We start from the raw sequence: 21825 nt of genomic DNA on the forward strand, positions 1-21825 counted from the left end.
AGCACACAGATACCTCTCCAGACCCTCGGCGCCAGGCGTCGAAAGTCTCTGGGGCCTCCAAGGGACAGGGAAAACATTTTTCCACGCACGGGGAGGGGGGGAAACAGCGGAAAGCACAGCCTTCCACTCCTGTAAAGCCATCCTCTCACCCTAGGCAGACAAGCAAACACAAGTCTACCCTTGAAAAGTCCCATAAATCATCACCTACTAAAGTAATACCCTGTTCCAGGGAATGGTCCAGTGAAGACATAGACCGGGTTATGTCTAGGATGTCTTCCTTGGCTGATTTTTATGATAAGAACCCAGAACATTTTCTTTCATATAACCCTCAAGGGGCCACACCCTCAGGCTCCTCCGATCCTATCCCGCTAAGTAAAAAGCCCCGGTTCGAAAGACCTGAACCCTTCGAGGTTCAGCCTTACTCCACTCCATATTCTACTCCACTCCCCAGTTACCAGGGACAAGTTTTCCCTGAAGAGGACCAGGAGTTTGAAATTATGGAAGAACAAACCGGGACAGATTACTATGCAGAGGATGAGGACCTGGAGGAGGGAGAAAATGAGCAGGAAATTTACAGAGTAGATTCCCCAGTACAAAGCGAAGCCCCAGTTACCGACTCTCCAGTTGATAACCAGCCCCTCCTTAACGAGGTTCTCGCTCGAGCAGCGGAACATTTCCACATCGACACCCACGGTGTACAGGAGGAAAGGGACTTCGCGGAGGAGTTTGTAGGAGAAAGGAGACCGGTCGCTCAGACCATCCCTATCCTCAAATCCATCCTACGAAGAATAGATCCTTCCCTGGTGAATCCTAACCTCACCAGAGCTGTCAACCCCAGAATTGAAAAGATTTTCCGGGCAGCCCAGTCTGACCCTCTGTATATAAGGGGACATCTTAAACCAGATTCCCTAGTGGTTACCAACACTAGAAAAAGGGCTGGCACGCCCTTATCTTCATCAGAAGCTCCTCCCGACAAGGAGAGCAAAAAACTTTACGGGTTTGGCAGGAAGGTAGCCTCAACGTCCGCCTACCAAGCAAGGATTGCGAATTCCACCACCCTGTTGGCTAGTTACAATTGCCATCAATGGGAAGAAGTCGCGGCGCTCATTGCCTCTGCTCCAGAACCGTTAAAGGGCCAGCTGGCTCGGATCTCGGCAGAGGGGAGAGCCGTGTCTGGTTGCATTTTAAAAGCAACTTTCGACGCCGCTGACAACGCAGGGAGATTGATAGCAGAAGGTACTGTTATCAAGAGACATGCGTGGTTACGGCAGTCGGGATTCAAGACAGAAACCCAGGCTTCTTTAATAGACAAGCCAGTGGAACCCGACCTATTGTTTGGGAAAGCGGTCGAAGACGCACTTAAAAATGCCAAAGATGAATATGAGACTCTCAAATCCCTTGGCCAGCTTACCAACAAACCCCCTAACCAGAGGGGGAACAGTAATTTTCGTCGCCCACGCGGCCAAAATTCACAAAAAGGCAACTATGCCCAGGGACAGGGTACACAATGGAATAACAACCAGCAGTCTACCCAGAGTTACGGCAGGGGTAACAAGAGAGGTCGTGGAAGAGGCAGAGGCAGCCCCAACAAGGGAGGTGGCACGCCTCCACCAAAACAGTGACGCTCAGTTCAGGGTCCCTTGTCACGCAACCCCAGTAGGGGGACGCATTTCCACCTTCACCCAAGCTTGGGAAGGGATCACCTCAGACAGATGGGTGCTGTCAACAGTATCCGCAGGATATTGTATAGAACTACTGCAGCGTCCCCGGAACCATCCTCCACGACAAAGAGTGCACTCCCTAGAGCATCAAAGGATCCTTCTCGAGGAGATCGCCATTCTGCTAGAAAAGGACGCGATAGAACTCGTCCCAGGACACCAGGTAAACAAGGGTATCTATTCAACTTACTTCCTTGTGCCAAAGAAAGATTTGACAATGCGCCCAGTATTGGACTTACGGCCTGCCAACAAGTATGTCAAGCCCCAAAAATTCCGTATGACCACGCTACAAGAGGTAATCCCCCTCCTAAAAAAGGGGGATTACATGGCAACCTTAGATATGAAAGATGCTTATTTTCATATTTCCATGCTCCCAGCGCACAGAAAATACTTGCGCTTCAAGGTGGACAGTCGCCACTACCAATTATATAGGTACTGCCCTTCGGGATAGCTTCAGCACCAAGGGTATTCACCAAGGTACTGGCGGTGGCAGCTGCACACCTACGCAGGGAGGCAATCCCGGTGTACCCTTATCTGGACGACTGGCTCATAACGGGAGAAACCCCAGGAATTTGCAGGTCAAACATTCAGAGGACTATCGACCTCCTCCACGAATTAGGCTTCTCTATCAACGAGAAAAAGTCAAGTCTGGTGCCAAGCACCTCAAAACAGTTTCTAGGAGCTATCCTAGATACTCAGAAAGGATTGACCTTCCCTTCGGAAGAGAGAATTCGGAATATACTTCGGCAAATTCCGCATTATCAGTCAGGTCAACAGATAACAGTACGCAAAGCTATGCGGTTACTGGGCATGATGGCGTCATGCATTTACCTGGTCCCCCACGCGCGTCTGCGCATGCGTCCCATGCAGGAATGGTTGGCGAAACAGTGGTCTCAGGCAAGTGGTCAGTGGGACGATCTAGTGGTCGTTTCGCCAACACTCGTACAGAGCCTACACTGGTGGACAAGAGAGAATCTCGCAAAGGGGAAACCCTTTTACGATCCCGAAGTACAAGCCGTGGTGACTACAGATGCATGCCTGACTGGGTGGGGAGCTCACCATCTCCACCACACAGCTCAGGGTCTCTGGTCTCACTCAGTAGCCAAGAACCACATCAATCTGCTAGAGCTTCTGGCAGTATTCCGAGCGCTAAAGGCGTTCGAGCCCCATCTACTGAACTTGTCGGTGCAGATCAGGACGGACAGCACGACAGCCATGTTCTATCTGAACAAGCAAGGGGGGACTCGTTCGCCAAATCTGTCCAAGCTTGCCCAGAAAATATGGATATGGGCACTCAGACGGAACATCTTCCTGTCATCACAACATGTTCCAGGGGAGCTCAATTCCCTAGCGGATGCTCTAAGCAGAGACTCCCTCCCAGAAGAACACGAATGGGTCCTTCACAGAAACGTAGTAGAAGATCTCTTCTCTCAGTGGGGTTTCCCCACTATAGACCTATTCGCCACAAGCGAAAACAAACAATGCCCAGGATTTGCATCCAGGTTCCCCCAGCCGGACTCCCAAGGGAATGCCCTGTGGATGAACTGGTCAGGGATGTTTGCGTACGCTTTTCCACCAACTCCTCTCATCAGGAAGGTGGTGTACAAAATGAACAAGGAATCGATGACGCTCATCCTAGTTGCTCCCATGTGGGCGAGACAACCATGGTTTCCACACCTACGCAGGATGGCGGTGTGCGAGCCCATCAGACTCCCAGCCTGGTACAACCTACTGTCCCAGCAACAGGGTCAAACAGTGCATCAGGAACCCAACTCTATGAACCTAGCAGCATGGCTCCTGAAGCCATAGAGTTTGGACATCTCAAATTACCACAGAGGTGTATGGACATTCTAAAGGAGTCCAGGAAACCAAATACAAGGCACTGTTACTTTGATAAGTGGAAAAGATTCGTTATCTGGTGCCAGAATAAACAAATCAACCCGGTTGATTGCACTCCTTCCAACGTTGTGACATACATGCTCCACCTGCTGGATGCAGGGTTGGTTTTTAACTCGCTGAAAGTACACCTGGCAGCCCTCTCGGCTTACACCACATCCCATAACAAGGTCTCGTGGTGGAAAGTACCAGTGGTTAAAGCCTTCATGGAAGGAGTAAAGAGACTTCACCCTCCTATTTCGAACCCACCGCCAGGATGGGACCTCAACGTGGTGCTAGCTAAGCTCATGGGACCCCCATTCGAACCCATGCATAAAAGTAGTCTCAAACACCTGACTTATAAAACGGCCTTCTTAGTAGCCATTACCTCCATAAGAAGGGTCAGTGAAATTCAGGCTCTGTCAGTGCAGGATCCTTTCTTTACTATCCACAAGGACAAACTGGTTTTACGCACACACCCTAGGTTCTCACCTAAATTCATATCCAAGTTCCATGTAAACCAGTCCATCGAGCTTCCGGCTTTCTTCCAAAACCCGCAAAGCTCGGCTGAGGTGAAACTACACACCCTAGATGTGCGTAGGGCGGTCCTATACTATGTAAATAAAACCAGACCGCTAAGGAAAACAGATCAACTGTTTGTCTCCGTAGCTACAGGCAGAGAGGGGGATCGCGTCTCTAAGGGCGCTATCTCGAAGTGGATTATCAACTGTATACAGCTGTGTTACTCTCTTTCTGAAAAGACTCTGCCTTTTACGCCAAGGGCCCACTCTACTAGAGGCATTGGTGCCACTCTGGCTTTCATTGCAAATGTTCCCCTCGACACCATTTGCAAAGCAGCTACTTGGAGCTCTATTCACACTTTTACTCAGCATTACTGCATTGACACTCATTCCAAGACAGATACTCAAGTGGGACAAGCGGTTCTAAGACACCTGTTTGCTCATGACCCTTCTCACATCCCACCTCCTTCTTCTGGTACTGCTCGCTAATCTATGCACAGCATGTGATCTAAGCAGATTCCACAAGCCTCAGAAGGGATACATTACTCACCGTAATCGTATTTCTGATGCTTGTATCTGCTTAGATTCACATGCGACCCACCCTTCCTCCCCTCCGAGAGAAGGCGCATGATTGCTTGTAGTCTTACCTTTCTGTCTATCTGCTTGGATTATCTGTACTCACGCTACTCCTCATGCTTCCTCATGTCAGAAAAAATACAATCTGAGGATCCTAGACGCGTGAGGGATCTTGGGTACAATGGACGTCACACTAGGGATAGTATTACTGGCACGCCTGTGTCGACGCCCATTTTCGACTTTCGAAAAACAAACTGTAATACTCCGCAGCTTCCACTAGATGTCGGCCTATGCACAGCATGTGAATCTAAGCAGATACAAGCATCAGAAATACGATTACGGTGAGTAATGTATCCCATATATATGTGGCTATTTCTTTAATTTTTTATTGCTAGTTTTAATTAATATTTGTATTTTCTTTTTCATCGATGTATTTTGCATTGGAAATGTTACCCCTTATTATGAATGGTTTTTTCACCAAATTGCTATTTCTTTGTGGGCTTGTTATATCTACGACTTTGCTGCAAAAGGTTCATATGCGCCGAAAGGGAACCAATAGAATTCTAACCTGGGGCTCTATGCATACCCTGGAACGAGCCTATGGCTTGGGTTCAGTGGAGCACCAGAAGGATACCCTGGAACGAGCCTATGGCTTGGGTTCAGTGGAGCACCAGAAGTGCGTCCTCCACCTGGAAGCCTTCCAGAACCGTCTTGGGCTCGCATGCCTTGCCTTCAGACTCGCCTTCTTTGTGTTGTACTGTTCCCTATTCTAGGTACCAGATCCATGCTGCCAAACCAGCTGGTTGCCCGTTCCATCGGTGTCCCCGCTTTGCACCTGTTGTAGCTTCATGTGTCCCTGTCAATTTAAAGAGATTTTCTTAATGCAGCAACCAAACGATGGCGTTGACTCAAACAGGATTCTAGGATTCATGTTGAATTCCTAAGGTTTTGGTTCCAAACACTTTGAAGCACCAAAGGGCAATGATATGCAAACGGCTATCAAACGACGAAACCAGTGTTTAAGGGTAGTACCATTTTTCCTTTCTTCACCTGCCTCTCATCCCAAAGTCTCTCTCCCTGGCCCGTCAAACACAGATTCATGTTTTTTGTTTTTATTCCATTCCAGTTTCCACTGCCATACCTACCCCTATGCCGACCGAGAGGTAGACCGCCTGGAGACCCTGCAGGGCCTGCTGACCCAGATAGAGGACATGCGCTCGGTAAGTACACAGAGGAACTGGGAGAGGACCGGGTGCGGCCAGGAAAAGGAAGATGGGACTCCATAAAGCTAAGGGAGCTGGGAGAGGACAATATGGATTCTGGGAACAGGGGGATGGCAAGAGAGACCCAGACTATGCAGCCAGAACAGCGGGATGACACTTTGGGGGGGACAGTCACTCACCCAAAAGGGAAGCGGCATTCAAAAGGGTGGAAATGAGGCTGAGTTAGAAAGAAAAGAAGACTTTGGGGCGGTGGACAAGGATTCAGATGCCAAGTGGCAAAAATAGAGCATTGTGGGATGGTGAGCATAGTTGCAGTATGAACAAATGATCGAGGAGAAAGACAGTGCATTGTGAAAGAGTCAGGAGACGCAGAATAAAGCTCAGAAACCTGGTCCAGGTGAAAGGGGAGGACAAGAGGAAAGGCCCATGTGCCTAGGGTGCCTGCCTGCAGTTGCACGGCTCGGCCACAAAGTGGCAACCTACAGTTCTTTTACTGATGCCCATAAAACATTCCTCATGGATAAGTGCATGTCTTTAACACTGGGCCACCACTTTGGATTTCTTCAATTCTCAAAAGCCAATTTTGCAACTTTTGAGACGCGTGTTAGCATCCCAATGGCGGCCTGCTGGTTGCATTGAGCACATTCTCGTTTATCTTTATAATGACTTGCTACAATTGATTTTTTTCCCCCAGTGGTTGTGAAGTTATATAACATTTTCAATCTGAGTGTGCATTTGCTTGATTTTGTTATTTGAAGCGTGTCCAATTGAAGCGCAAATTTAAATAACCAGTGCCTAATTCCCGTCTATGACTCCCCAACAACCAATTGCCACATATTTCCAAAAATATGTTTATTTGTTTGGGTGATAGTCCTATCAAAATCTGGAACTTCTAGTAGCTATAGAAAACTCATTTAGGCAGAGAGGGTCTACTTTAATACACAAAACCTACTTTTTAATAGTTCTTCACTTTGAGTCTAAGACTCTAAACCTTGGCTGTCAACAAGGCATTCTCTTCCAGGTGAGAGCCTTTTTTTCACTGCAGTATTTATTCTTGGGACATAGTCTACATGTGATCCTGACCCACCCAGTCACTCAAAGATCCTCGAGGAAACTGACTACCCGAATGTTGCTTCCTTTTGTTTGTCAACGCAGGTGATTTAGGAATTTCTTTTGGGTGCCAAAAGTGTATACAGAGGCTCATTGACCATGTAGTATTTTTTTTACACCTTCTCAGGTGGCATCCTCTAGAAATATAAATTGCAAACGTCAGGATTGCTGGTCAGAATGGGTGTGGAGGGTTCAGCACTCCATATCTAAATGGGGCAGGGCTCCAAACCGGGAGTCCCTAAAAGGCCTGTAGTCTCTTGAGACCACTATCAGCAGAACACTGTCCTGAATCGAAGTCATTCTCAACATTGCGGCCAATCAGCCAGCCACTTTCTTACTCACCCCGACGTGCCTACATGGCCTGCTCTCCCTAGGCTTCCATCAGCAGTTGCAGAACGCAATCTGCCTTCGCTCATACTCGTTTATCACGCTTAGATTACGGTGTTCTTTCCTGGGGTCGCTCTCGGCACACTTAAATCCATCCATGCGGCCAGCCACTTCATTCAGCGGCAGGAGAATATAGTACTCGCGCATTCTAATCTGTGACGCCCAATTAACCTTTTAAGCCATGGATTAAACCTAAATGGGGGGGCGGGGAGACTTGGAAGGCAGAGAGATTTCTTAACAGCGAGCATTGTGAGAGAGCAACGTACTACTGAGCTTTGAGGGGTGGAGGCAGAAGAAAGACTGGCCATTGCAAAAAGGGGGTGAGGAGATGCTGAGGCACCCGTGACCTTTGTTGAGAAAGGCGAGATTGAGACTGCAATTGAGAGAAAAAAGTTGCAGCTAGCTGTAACGAGTGACGGTGTGGGGCGGTAGAATCCTAGAGGGAAGAGGAGCGCTAAACTGCATGTACCTTTCACCCACAGGTCTTGGCACAGTCGGATCACTTCCTCCAGCAGGTCCTGCAGAAGGTGGTGGAGCGGCTGCACACCTGGCAGGTGCAAGTGCGCAAGATGAAGGCCATCTACCTGGTGCTTAACCAGTGCAGTGTAGACGTGACTGACAAGTGCTTGATCGCAGAGGTCTGGTGCCCGACAGCAGACCTGCCCCGGGTGCGGCAGGCGCTCATCAATGGCTCGGTAAGATTTTGGATGGGGAGAGGTACTCGATCTCTTGCATGGATGGGGACACCATTTACTTACCTCCCCTCAAAAAAAAAAAAAGATTTTAAAAAAAAGTCTGAGTCCAAATAACTCCATAGCAGACAGGGAAGCTATTAACAATTGGAAACAGTTTATCTGTTTTGGATCAGTCTACCCTTAATACCGTATACATTACAGCCTGAATTGATCATTGTTCACTTTGTAATCCGTGACTATAATGATATCTTTGTTGAGCTCAAACCCATTTATTCAATTTGTAAAAAATGATATATGATGGTTCTAAAGACACCCATACATTTGCAAAAGTCACTAACAGCCCAACCTCTGTAACAATAATACACACAACTATACAGCAAATCGCAAATAATTGTAATGACCTTTCCATCATATTTCAACGTTTGTGTTAGCCCAACCACAATGCACAGTTTTTGTACAGAGGGATCTGATGTTGCGCCTTTGGGCAGTTCTTGTAGATCTCTCTTATTCCTGTTCTTTGAACAGAGCAAGGCCTTGCGCTTGAGGAGTGCATAGTTGGGGCCTATGCCTAAAAGAAATATCCTGTCTTGGTTTTCTTCAGAGCGGAGACGACGTTGACGCCTTTGTGAACCGCATCCCTTGCAGTGAAAAGCCCCCAACTGTTACCCGCACCAACCGCTTTACCAGTGGCTTCCAGGCCATCGTGGATGCCTATGGCGTGGGCACTTACCAGGAAGTTAACCCAGGTAGGTGCATCCTACCCACCCTGTGTTCCTCTGACCTCATCTGTACATGTTTTTCCTCACTGCATCATTTCATCACTATGTAACCCTGTCGCTTTCTGTCGCCACTGCATTCCCTCCCCCAAATCCCCCATCATCTGCCGTATTCCCCCATCATCCACTGCCCCCCATCGTCGACTGTATCCCCCCTGTCATCTACTGTATCCCCCCCACCAGACACTGTATCCTCCCGTCGTCCATAGTATCATCATCACCTCCTTTGTATCCCTTTGTCCCCTCTCTGTAACCCCCTTTGCCCCTGTACCACTCCCACCCTCTCTGCAAAGGGCCTACAAAGGCAGAACAGCCATGTTGGCCAAGCCTCATGCTCCAATCAAAGACCTCAACACAAAATGCCCACCGGTTTGGATTTTTAAAATCAAATTCGGTTTAGTATTTTTGCCATCGGAAATCACATGCAGCTTCAAGGGGGCTTTAGAAGATGACGCCCTGGCACCAAAAACGAAAGTCTAGCAAACCAGAAAGCCACCAAGAGGTTTTGGGGACGCCTCGTGCTCGCAAACAAACTCTAAAAATAATGTCTTACCTAACGCACGCCCTGAAAATAAACACAACCAAGTCAAAACACTCGGCCTTATAGCTCTGGCCCCAAAGAGACATGGCAGCGGTTCTAAATAGGCGCATGGCGCTGATAAAAAAATATATTCCATTTAATCCCTGCATCGAGTGAATCACCAGATGTTTTGGATTATGACTCCCATGCTCTCACACCATTGACTATGCTGGGCAGAGCTGATCAGAGTTCTAGTCTTAAACATCTGGAGAGCCACATATTACAGACCTCTAGAATAGACTCATGTCAACAAGCGGACACAGGGTACCTGTTGGGACATGGGATAGAAGTCTTAATCTGTGAATCCCTCAAACCTTTAATTTTCCCTACTGGTACACTGACCTCTTTCCCCAGTGAGACACCATCCAGGTCTTCAGTGACGATGAAATTCATGTGTTGTATCCGTGTGAGTCCAAAGCACCTCCAGGAAGCCCTCCTCGGCTCCTTGTGCAACTCGGTGGCGGCAGCTATTTGTGTTGTTTTAGAAGACTGCACACTGCTGCAGCCATTTTGTATTCTGGGGAGGTGGTGTGTTCCCTGTGGGTCGCCATTGAAATGACAACATGGGTTTCTGAAGTCTAGGGAAACTCCCAAATGAGGCTGTTTTGTCCATGGAAACGGGGGCGCGCCTTTCCAGGTTGGGAGTTCAGGATAGCCATGACCTCGTCTGGCTCGATGTATTAATGGGTATCTGGGATTTACTGCTGAATTCACATCCTGGGTTGTTGCTCTGGAAGAAGGCTGTGCATGTTTGAACGTGGTCACCTTGTATGTTTAGATGGCTGCCAAATGTTTTGAATGGGGCAGTGTGCCTAGTGGGATGGTCGATGTGCACCCTGCATCTCAAGGGCTCTATTGAAATAAGGGTGTTTGCACCAAACCTTATCTCAATCACTTGTTCACATTCTGAAGCAGTAAATCATCCCCACCCCAAAAAAAGAAAGCTCTTCACCTGCTCTGAATTTGCAATCCAATGCCGAAGTTTTCTAATTGTGTTCTACATACTTCAGACCTCTCTCTGTACGTCCAGAGGCCGCAATGCCTTCCCTTGCTTCAGCAGCCACAGACGCGTCCCTCACCTCCAGGATGCTTGGTTACACTGAACTGCGCTTGTTTGTCCCTCCTTGTGTCTGAAATCCCCCAAACCCCTTCAAAGGACTTTCAGTAGGCAGGATCTGTGACTCCAAACTGGCCAAGACAGCAGCTCAACTATTGTTGGAACTCTGGGCCACTGAGACTGCAATCTGGGCTAACCAAGAAGGTGCGCCGTACCCCATCATCGGGTTCCCGTTTCTTCACGCCAGCACTTATCATCCATGGTACTGGAGTCGTTCTCCTTGGGCAGGGGCGCTGCCTGTTTACCTGCATCTCCTCTCCTGGACCTAGACTTTCACTGCCTCTTCCGCTCCACCCAACCGCTTCCTGCTTGTGTGTGTTTTATAGAATAACATTGGCCTGTAGGGAAACATTGGGCGCAAGCTGAACACAGCTGCAACTTACTTCATTTATTTTATTTTGATTATTTGTTGAACGCAGACTTGGATTTGAGAAGGCAGCGCTTTACAATTCATTGAGATGAATACAGGCAGGTTACAACAGGGCAGTTATACATTACTATTAAGCAATGGAAGCTGTAATTAAGGGTGAGGTGGATTTGATCGGTGGGCCGGATTAGGGGGTATCTACGGTGCATGAAGATGTGCATGAAGAAGGTGTTCCTTGAAGAGCAGGGTGTTGAGCGCCTTTCTGAGTTGCATGAGTGTGGGTCTAATGTTGATGGATATACAGTGCCACAGTGTGGGGTGCGTAGACCAAGAATGACCGTTTCCTGATTTTTTTTTTTTTTTTTTTTTTTTTTTTTTTTTGGGGGGGGGGGGTTGCATTTTTGCAGCTCTAGCTATGCCGTAGCTTCTTGTGGAGCACCAACAGCCACAGGTGATGACGCTGTCGACTAAGTAGGCAGCAGTAATCAAAGTGTCGCTTTGCAACTGGTCTTGAAGGAGATGCATGCTTGTAGGGGCAATCAATGGTAGTTTGAGGAGCGTGGGTGTAATGTGGTCAAATGTGCAGAGACTTTTTGAGGTTCGATGTGGTGTGGAGCATGCTTCTCATTGGTGCCAGGATGGAAGTGAGTAGGCTGGTGGGTAAGACATTTTCACCAGCCAGCTGAGGAAGCACGAGGGCCTGTACTATGCATCAGAATGTACTGTCTGAAGGAAGGGCTTCAAAAGTGTTGGTACCGAGCTGTCTGTTTTTTCTATGTTAATTTTGAAGAAGGGATGGCAGTCATTGTGGAATATTGGGAACTTGGCGCATGATGTCTGCAGTAAGTTGAAACCCGCTAGGTTCTTGGTGGACAGCCAAGTTTCGAGTGTGTTCAATGGTATTGGAGAGGACAAGGAACACGTTTTAAGTTTTTTGTGGGGTTGAGTTTAAATTACATACTGGACATCCAGGTTTATTTAAGGGTGGAGCAGTTCTTTGGCTGGTGTATGTCTTATATGGAATAGATTTTGAGGTAGAGACATAGCATCTGCATATTGGTGGATTTATATCCTTGTGGTTGATAATGAGGGATCCCAGGGGCTCCATGTTGTAGTCCACATGCGAGTGGATGAATCCCGGTGGGAATCCACAGATGAAAGCTGGGGTTGGTGGTGTGATCTGGAAGAACTGATGGTACTGTTCTTGGTACGGGGTGAACCACTAGAGGACAGTCTCACTGATGGCCATCCATGTTATGTAGGGTTTGATGATCCGCTGTGTCAAAGGTTGCAGAGACCAAGGAGTTCCAGGAGTCAGGGGTGGCAATCATTGAGAATACGGAGAGCATTGTTTGCCACTTGGATGGTGGCATTCTCCATGCTGCTTTCGTGTCTGAAGCCAGACTCGTCGGTCTGTTGAAGGTTGTGGATGTCTGTGTGCTTGAAGTTGAGTGGCTACAACTCTTTCAGTGGTCTTGCCAAAGACATTTTAGGTATGGGATGGGGTGATAGTTGCTAAGGTCATCTGGGTATAGTGTTCATTTTGTCAGAGGAGGATTATTTGTCTGGCTTTGGGGCTAGTGGGAAATGTTCCTTGCTCGAGTGTTGTTACAGAATTCAATTTTTGGGGGCTCTGGTGTCCCTTTTTAAGGACCCCTAACCTTTTTGCTTTTTCTTGGATCTCTGACCTCTCTTGGTTGTCAGTGGGACTTCTTTTGTGGCTATTGACAAGTGCACATTTTGAGGCCTGACCAGTGTCAACCCAAATACGGCCGTACCGTTCCTTCATTATCTGATCCTCACAAGCAACAATGCAAACGTATACTAAGTGTCCCACATCAGTTCAATACAAACATGGCTATATATATATATATATGTATATATATATATCACTCAGGATGTAGGCCCGTTGGCGAAGGTGAGCAGCACCTGAGATTGAGAAAGGTTGTGAAAAGGCATCGCCTCGTACCAAACCAGCGGCGTAACACAAAATGAGGGGGACACTCTGCGATCCCTGCTGAAGGCTCCCCGACCAAAGCTCCTTGAAGTGTATTTTGCACCACAGAATCTCAGGCCAGCCTGGGCCAAAACTCATTCCTAATGATGATGATGCTGCCGAAGAAGCCTGATACGGACTGCACTACTTACAAGATGTAAGGGCTTGAAACAAATGTTCCACCTAATCCAGAAACCAGGGGTGGGTTCCAGAATGTTCCAGCCACCTTTATGTGCCGCCAGTAATAATAATATGCACATGGCAGTAGGAGAGGTAATCTTTGGTGGCAGGTGGTCGGTGGATTCTGAGGGGTCACTGGAATTGTAAATGATTAACGGTCAGTAGCAGCAGGTGACTATGATTAGTGCATGAGCATTAATCTCTTCCAACCAAATTGCAAACTGAGCAAGAGTAGCAAGACAGCATGGAAATCTGGTGTTTCTTTCGAGAAAGCTTTTTTAAATATGTTCAAATGGTGCATTTTACAGCTTTTGTTTTCGAGAACAATAGGTAAAAAAAGTCAAAAAACGTACAATTGGTTATCTGGGGCAATGCATGAAAAATGTAGTGGATGCCATGTCACCAACAGTAAACGGGAGCATTTGCCAATATGTTCACGATGCCAGAGTCCATAATAAATGCCAGCATTCCTAGTCCAAAGCATTCTGTTTTTGTGGCCACTGTGATGGATCCTGTGAGATTATCCCCAGGAAACCGCAATGGGTTTCCTCTCCTGGGGCCAAGGAAAGGCAGCCAATGGTAGGACAGTTGGGAAGCAGGCCGGGCGGAAGTTGAAGAAGTGCTACAAGGTGGTCCTGATGAAGACACTTTATGTTGTTGTGGTGTTAAAGGAAGAGCCGTGCAAGGCTGCTGTGAAGAAGTTGTATTTCTTTGCGTTAACAGAGTGGCAAATCATCCTGACCAAGACAATCATTGTTGCTATTGAGGAACTGATCATTTGAAGAGGAGCCTAATATCGTCTATGTTGGAACTTTCTGTTGAGTTGAAATTGCATTGAACTGTATTGGAACTTTGTTGCACACCAGGATTTCGTTGTGTTTTATGTTTGAACTGTAAAGCAGAATCACATTTAAACCTGGGGAAGAGGAGTTTGCATGAAGTGTGGTTACATTGTGAATTCAATCAGTATTGTTTTAAACCGCCATGCATTTCCTTATTTATTTGTTGTATGTATAGGTGTGGGGGGCAGATGGCCTTGGTTTGAACGTTTCCTTTAGTATATTTTAGGCAGGAAAATCCTCATCAGGGTAGGGATACCCTCATCCAAACTTTTCATGCAGTAAAATGGAATTTGTTGAGTAAACTTCACAACATGGTCCGCCTCAGATTTCTGACCCCTCACATCACAAGGATTTCCTTAATTAAAGTGGGCATCAATTACACAGTGATGGAAATGTACGACAAGAAGTAGTGGGACTATGTTCCCTACTGACCTGCACTGCTCCCCACAAACCTCATCGCCACCCCCCCTCCAATGCACAATACAAATGCCAAAACGCATGCTCTTGCTGTTTAGGGCAACGTTCAGTGCACTGTAAGTGCATGTTTCAACTTCTTCCCCCACTTTTATTTTAAAATGAAACCATTACAGAACGGTTTCTTTTTAAAATAAAAGTATAGGAACAGTAAAACCTAATTTAAAAGAAGTATAGGAGCACCGCTCCCGCCCACGTGGACCACTACAATTACATGATCAGTTGCAAATCTAAATTTGTGGTAAATGCCATTATATGTATATGCACAAAGATTTATATAGGCAGTACAACAAGAGAACATAGAATTTGGATTTGTGAGCAAATAGCCACTATCGGGGGCCAAGATCCCAAATTCTCAGTGGTAGTGCATTGGCAAAACTCACACCAAATGGATGAAAAGCGGGCTCTGAAGTTCATAGGTTTACAAAATGTTACCTTGGGCAAGAGAGGAGGAGACAGGGAGTGCAGATTTAGGCAAATTGAAGCAAAGCTTGTATGTAAAATGCGTACATCAATAGTGACCATGAGATGGTTTTTTTTGGAAACTGCATTTGTAATGTTATGTATTCTCGAATTTATTGATCATGCTAATATCTTTCTCTTATCAATTTGACCTGGTACATGTAATAAGGTTCAAAGTACTTTTGTAAGTACCATTTAACAAGGTTCCACACTCGATATCATTATTTATTTTATTGTTCCTTGTTTAAATAGCATGTTGATATATTGATGAGTGCGTTTTTTGTCTGTGAATGTTTCTCGCCAGACAGCCGCGAGGAGGAGAAAGTATGGAATCTACCAACCATATACTATGGTAGAAACGAGACATAAGATCAAGTCAAGTTCCGATATTACCAAGATCATTAAGCGCAGGGTGGTAAATTTACCATTTTGTAAATGCAAGGATCGGATGAATTACTAATCCCATACTCTGGGTGATGCTCATTGAATAGAGGAGCGATGCAATCATTCTCAACAAAATCCATTGCAGACCATTAAATAATTGCAAGAATAAGAAAGGGGTTGTGTGATTGTCCAACCACATTTTTTCATTTAAATTGCAGGACCTTTAACAATATATTTCAGGATAGATAATGCCACCAAACACAGAGATTTGGTTAACTTGGAATAACATTTATAACTTTTGCAAAAAGTATGGCTTTAAAGATCGCTTTTATGCAGATTTTATCCGGCTTTCAACCCGTAACGCTAACGGCAGAACGTATGATGCCAGATGCTCTGAGTGACATCGCAGCATTTACTAGTATAAATAAACAAATTCAAAATGGTACCCGTAGTTAACAGCACACGGGACGCTAATAGGGTAACAAGCCCTTCAGTAACACAGGGAACTGACTCTGGAGTTCTTTGTGCATCAGCACTCTGTAAATAGGTATGCATAAATAAGGTTAGCAAAAATCTTTGCAAACATTGTGAATAATGGCGTTTGAAGCACTAAATCAGTGTGCTATCATATTGATAAAGTATATAATGTTAATCCGATGCAGCTTGTAAAATAAGGATACACTATTAATAGCAGTATGTAGAATAACGCAGTAAGTTGATATTTGTCACAGCAAGGTTGCTAATACAGTTCTACTGTGATATGAAAAGGACTTTTCATATCCTTTACCTTGCAAGCACAGGGATCACCACTTGAACAAATACATTCTGGGGAATTACTCCCATAGAAGGATGATTCTAAAATAAGGTGGGCAGCAAAGCAGCGAAATATGTTCGCAATCATTAAGGGCACTGATAAGTTGACCAATAGTGGTAGCATTACGATAGTCGCAATGGTGATTTAATAAACTCAAGGTTCAGTGTAGCCGAGAATAAATGGGCAGCAACTATGACACGCATGAGAATAACTATCTCTTTGTCATTGTCGTCTTCACGTATATGGAGCTCTCTCAGATAACAATAATGTAATCTGAGGCCCCTATGTACACGGCAATGGTGTGCACTTATTATGTGATAAAAACACAAGGGTATTTTTTATTTGGCGTTTGGGTTCACTCAGGTGAATTTTGAAAGAAATTGCAAGTCACTGTAAAATACACAATTTCTTAATTGTCAGTAAGCCAATATTTTAAAATGATATTTTTTGGAAACCATGTATCTTTCTGTTTTCTCTACCTAACCTTAATACCCTTCCCCGTGCCAATCCCTTATTTCACCCTTTTTTCTTTATTTTCTCATTGTTTATTTTTGTCAATTATTGCTGATTCAGTCTTATTGCATTATGTGACAATCATAATATCATGCATAACTGCATATTGTTTGATACATATTACTTGTATGTTGACAATTATAAGTTCTACAACAATTGTTTATAAACATGCCAGCCTTGAGAAGGACCGGGGTATGGGCGAAGCACCTGTTGGCATATTGGGCATTTGTTAATTGGCATCAAGACAATTAAAGATAAAATGTGATTTATCAAGAAATTATTCCTATTGAACTTAATATTTATTGGATCTACAACCACGTCTAACTTACGGGCTGGAGCTTTGTGACAAGCCTAACATCATGTGGAACTACATATTGTTTGATGCATGTTAGTGGTTTGCTATGCTATGTCATTTATAACGCGTCTGTACACCAGTGTTTCTAGGTGCGATGAGACAAGGGAGAGAAGACGGAGGGAGGACAAGACAAACGATCTTACTAGGCCTTGGGTCATACAGATCCTGCAAGTGTGACAATGCAAAGTGCAGGGGGACGGGAAGGGGGGGTAGTGCCAGGTAGAGGGAAGGGGGAAGTGCAGCCAGGACAGCACGGCTCTGGGTAAGTGCAAGGAGGCAGGGGACTGAAGGGTTACAGTTACAGCCCCAAAGTGTGCGATAGGCCCAGTGTCATGAACCATCGGACTCGTCCCTTCTGGACTTCTTGGTCCCTGACCCATAGAGGCTTACACTCAGCAGTACTCCCAACATGGCCACGGAACGCGGTTTACTAGTTTCCGTGTCGTACGCATCACATTCTATAAAACAGACATGCCCCGCAGCTCTGCGCGTCTCAACGCTACCGCTTACAGTGGCTAGACGTGTGCTGCCGTAGTTTGCTCTTGTTAACTTCTTGATTCCTAGTTCCTGGTCCCCTAGTGTTACCTCCACATTCATTCCTCCCCTATTGCCCTTTCTTGCATCCAGGATCTCCGTGTACTCGCTTCCGAGAACACACTTCGCTCTTTTCCAGGACTTCCCAGACATTCTGAACGATCCAGGACTCGGGACGCTGAACGCATGCTGGAACCCGAGGACATTCGCACAGGGTTATACAAGACCCGCACTGTGCGCAGGAAGACTCCATCGAAGCAAGAACACAGACGGGTGAGAAGGGGGGAAACCTGTGACAGATTGAGACGCCAACAAACTGAAACTGAAACTGATACGGACATGGAGGCGGCAGTCCAAGACCTCATGCGCAGGATGCAGGAGTTAACAACAGAAGTTCAGAATCACAAAGCCAAGAATGCCGCATTAAAACAATTAGTCCTGTCACGTGATTCCACGACCAAGGAAAGTGTATTGCTGGGCGGAGTAATGGATAAATATGATGGTTCATCAAAAAACCTTCGCGGATTCCTTGATTCGTTTTTAGTCCACTTTACCCTTAAGCCCTATTACTTCTCTACCCCCAGGGCAAAGGTGGGCTTTATGATTTCGCATCTTTCCGGGAATGCGTTAACTTGGGCTACGCCCTTGGTTAATTCTGGAGATGCCCTCCTGGATGACTATGATGGGTTTGTACAGGCTCTAAAGACCATGTTTGACCGCCCAGAACAGATCTACAGTGCCCAGGAATGACTACTGGATTTCCAACAAGGTTCCCAGGATATGCTGACCTATGTGACACGCTTTAAGCAACTGGTCAAGGAAGCAGATTGGTCCTCGGAGGCCTGCTTTACCCTTTTTCGAAGAGGATTGAATGAGGAAATAAAAGATGAGCTAGCTAGGGTAGCTTGCCCAGGTTCCTTCCAGGCTCTTATGGACCTCTTTTTACAAATAGACTTCCATATCCAGGAAAGGAAGTCGGAAAAGAAGAAGACTAAAGTGCCTTGCCAAAAGGCCTCCATAGAACCTTCCTCTAAACCTGAGCCCAGTCCTGCCCCCACTACAGACCCAGAACCTATGCAACTGGGGGCCTTCCGTGGACCCATATCCCCGCAAGAAAGAATGCGACGGATTCACACTAGGCTGTGTATGTATTGTGCCTCAGATAAACATCTTGTAAGAGAATGTCCCTTAGCTCCTCCTGGAGCACAGCTTCGGGAGAGAGATGTTTGCTCCACATCTATTCCATCATTGAACTCTCCTGGACAAAGCAATCTTGTGATCTTGCAGGCCTTTCTATCGCCATCCAAGAAAGATACTTACCCCATTTTGGCATTGGTGGATTGTGGGGCCATAGGGATATTTATAGATCAAGACTGGGTCACTACCCATCACATTCCATATGAAACTCGAGGCATCATGCAGCCTGTAGAGGCTATCGATGGAAGACCCCACTCTTCAGGACCCATAACCCTACAAACCAAAGAGATCCAGCTCTCCATAAACCATCATCGAGAGGCGATCAAATTTGACATCATAAAGTCTGCCCATTATCCAATGGTACTGGGTATGCCTTGGTTGCAGAAGCACAACCCATACATCAACTGGGCAGCAGGATCCTTGTTTCTTGGTTCCGAACATTGTATGTCTCATTGTCTATCCCTGGATTCCTCATCAACATCCCCAGAAGGTACGCCGCCAAAACAGCAAGGCCCCTTCACAGTCTCAAATATTATCCAGGTCCCTCGGGCCTATCAGGATTACACTGATGTGTTTTCAACTGCCATTGTTCAGTCTCTACCCCCTCACAGACCGGAAAACTGTGCTATTGATACTGAACCTTCAGCAGTGATTGCTTTTGGAAGGATGTTCATTCTATCTGAGCCAGAGAAAAAGGCCCTTCGAGAATACTTGGATACCAACCTAGAAAATGGCACCATACGACCATCCACGGGAGCTTTGTTGTTTTTTGTCCCCAAGAAAGATACCAAGGAGCTTAGGCCTTGTCTTGATTATCGTGGTTTAAACCAATGTACCCTCAAAGACCGCTACCCGTTACCCTTAATCTCGGATATCCTGAAAGCAGTGAGAGGAGCTGTAGTCTTCACGAAATTGGATCTCAGAGGTGCCTACCATCTAATCCGTATAAAGGAGGGTGACGAATGGAAAACCGCCTTTAGAACACCCTTTGGACATTTTGAATACCTGGTGTACCCTTCAGACTCGCCAATGCCCCGGCGGTCTTCCAACGTTTCATGGACCGGGTGTTCTCCGATATGCTGTTCCTCTTCGTCATAGTTTACCTGGATGATATTCTGATATACTCCAAGGACCATTTTAACCATGAAAAGCATGTTAAGGCAGTCCTACCGCGGTTACGTGAACATAAGCTCCTGGCTAAACCCGGGAAATGCCTATTCCATGTCTCTACTGTTCACTATCTAGGATTTGTCCTTAGTCCAGAAGGAATCAGAATGGATCACTCAAAAGGTAAAAGCCATACTATCCTGGCCAGTCCCAACCACCGTGAAACAGATTCAATCCTTCCTGGGGCTTTCCAACTTTTACCGGAAATTCATACCTTCCTTCTCGGAGATAGTTCAACCGATCATTACACTGTTGAAGGATACTCCCTTTCTTTGGTCAGCAGCCCAAGATGAAGCCTTCCAACAATTGAAATCGGAGTTTACACAAGCCCCCATCTTGGCTCAACCTGACATTGATCGACCTTCCATAGTGGAGACGGATGCCTCCAACTACGCCATTGGAGCCATTCTCAAACCTTAATGCCCCAGATTACTCAAAAGGTACCACCTTATACACCCCGGCAAACCCGGAGGAACAGGCCTTGGGAGGAGGCATGCTGTCATGAACCATCAGACTCGTCCATTCTGGACTTCCTGGTCCCTGACCCATAGAGGCTTACACTCAGCAGTACTCCCAACATGGCCACCGAATGCGGAACGCTGTTTACCAGTTTCCGCGTCGTACGCATCACGTTCTATAAAACAGACACACCCCCGCGGCTCTGCAGGTCTCAACGCTACCGCTTACAGTGGCCAGACGTGTGCTGCCGTAGTTCGCTCTTGTTAACTTCTTGATTCCTAGCTCTTGGTCCCCTATTGTTACCTCCACATTCATTCCTTCCCTTTTGCCCTCTCTTGCATCCCGGATCTCTGTGTACTCGCTTCCGAGTACACGCTTCACTGTTTTCCAGGACTTTCCCGGACATCCTGAACGATCCAGGACTCGGGAAGCTGAACGCACGCTGGAACCCGAGGACATTCGCACAGGGTTATACAAGACCCGCACTGTGCGCAGGAAGACTCCATCGAAGAAAGAACACAGACAGGTGAGATGGGGGGAAACCTGTGACACCCAGAGGCCGTGCAGAGGAGACTGGTCATGGAGGACCCAGAGGTACCCAGTGAGACTCTGAGGGTAGTCAAGCAACCAGTCGGCGCAGCAGACGGGTAGGCCAGCAGAGGAGAGTGCGAGACAGTGAGAGAAAGCAGAGAAGAAAAAGAAGGTCTTCAGCTGCTTCCGCTGCAATTTCAGGTGGTCCGGTTCATGTCTGAGAGGGGCCAGGAGTCCATTCCAGAGATGGGCATCTGCAGAGGAGAGGGATATACCCCCCACTTCCCCCCCTCTCTGTCTGGAGAAGCATCTTGAGCAAAAGGCTCGAGAAGGAAGGTATTTTGGATGAGAGTGGATGTAGTGTGGCCCCCGACTCCAGAAAGCCTTGTGGACAATGCAGATGTTCTTGAACTTGATCCTTGCAGCAATTGGGAGCCAGTAGAGAGATTTCAGTGCTGTAGAGATACAGTCCTTGGGCTTGAGGCCAAGGACAAGTCTTGCAGTCCTGTTCTGGATTAGTTGCAGAGGGCGGAGAGTAGAGGAAGGCAGATTGAGAAAGAGGATGTTGCAGTCGTCCAGCCTAGAGAGAACCAAGACTCTGGAGACAATTATAATTGGAACTGATACTACCCTACAGTTTGAAGTTAGTTGTAGGCATCTTCTTCCTGGTAGGCTGGTATACCAGGAAATAGCTAATAGTAGTAAATCTTGCAGGCGAATGGACCAGGAAAGAAGATGGTTTGCTATAATGGTGGTAGAAATATATGTGGAAAGAACATTTGTTGAATTAAGAGAATTTCTGTACTTCATCAATTATTAGCAAGCAGTAACATTAACTAGACAAGCTGCTTTTTGCGCCATCCTGGCAAAAGTGCTCTATTTCATGAAGTATTGAGGAAGAGTATCGTGCCGTCTTGACAATAGGTTTTCTTTTTAGGAAAGTTTTATATGATAACATAACAATTGCATTTA

The 21825-nt window shown here is 46.4% G+C and overlaps 1 protein-coding gene across 2 annotated transcripts in view; it reads left to right on the forward strand.

The window, feature by feature from the left end:
* Positions 1-21825, forward strand: part of TCIRG1 (T cell immune regulator 1, ATPase H+ transporting V0 subunit a3) — a 177339-nt gene that overhangs the window by 73341 nt on the left and 82173 nt on the right. For both annotated transcript variants that reach the window (XM_069628935.1, XM_069628937.1), the window contains exons 8-10: positions 5817-5910; positions 7893-8105; positions 8707-8851. In XM_069628935.1, coding sequence (XP_069485036.1) covers positions 5817-5910; positions 7893-8105; positions 8707-8851 — 452 coding nt within the window. The remainder of the gene's footprint in view (positions 1-5816; positions 5911-7892; positions 8106-8706; positions 8852-21825) is intronic.

The sequence above is a fragment of the Ambystoma mexicanum genome, chromosome 12 (assembly GCF_040938575.1).
Source record: "Ambystoma mexicanum isolate Mex_15411 chromosome 12, UKY_AmexF1_1, whole genome shotgun sequence".
In the NCBI taxonomy this organism is placed as follows: Eukaryota; Metazoa; Chordata; class Amphibia; order Caudata; family Ambystomatidae; genus Ambystoma; species Ambystoma mexicanum.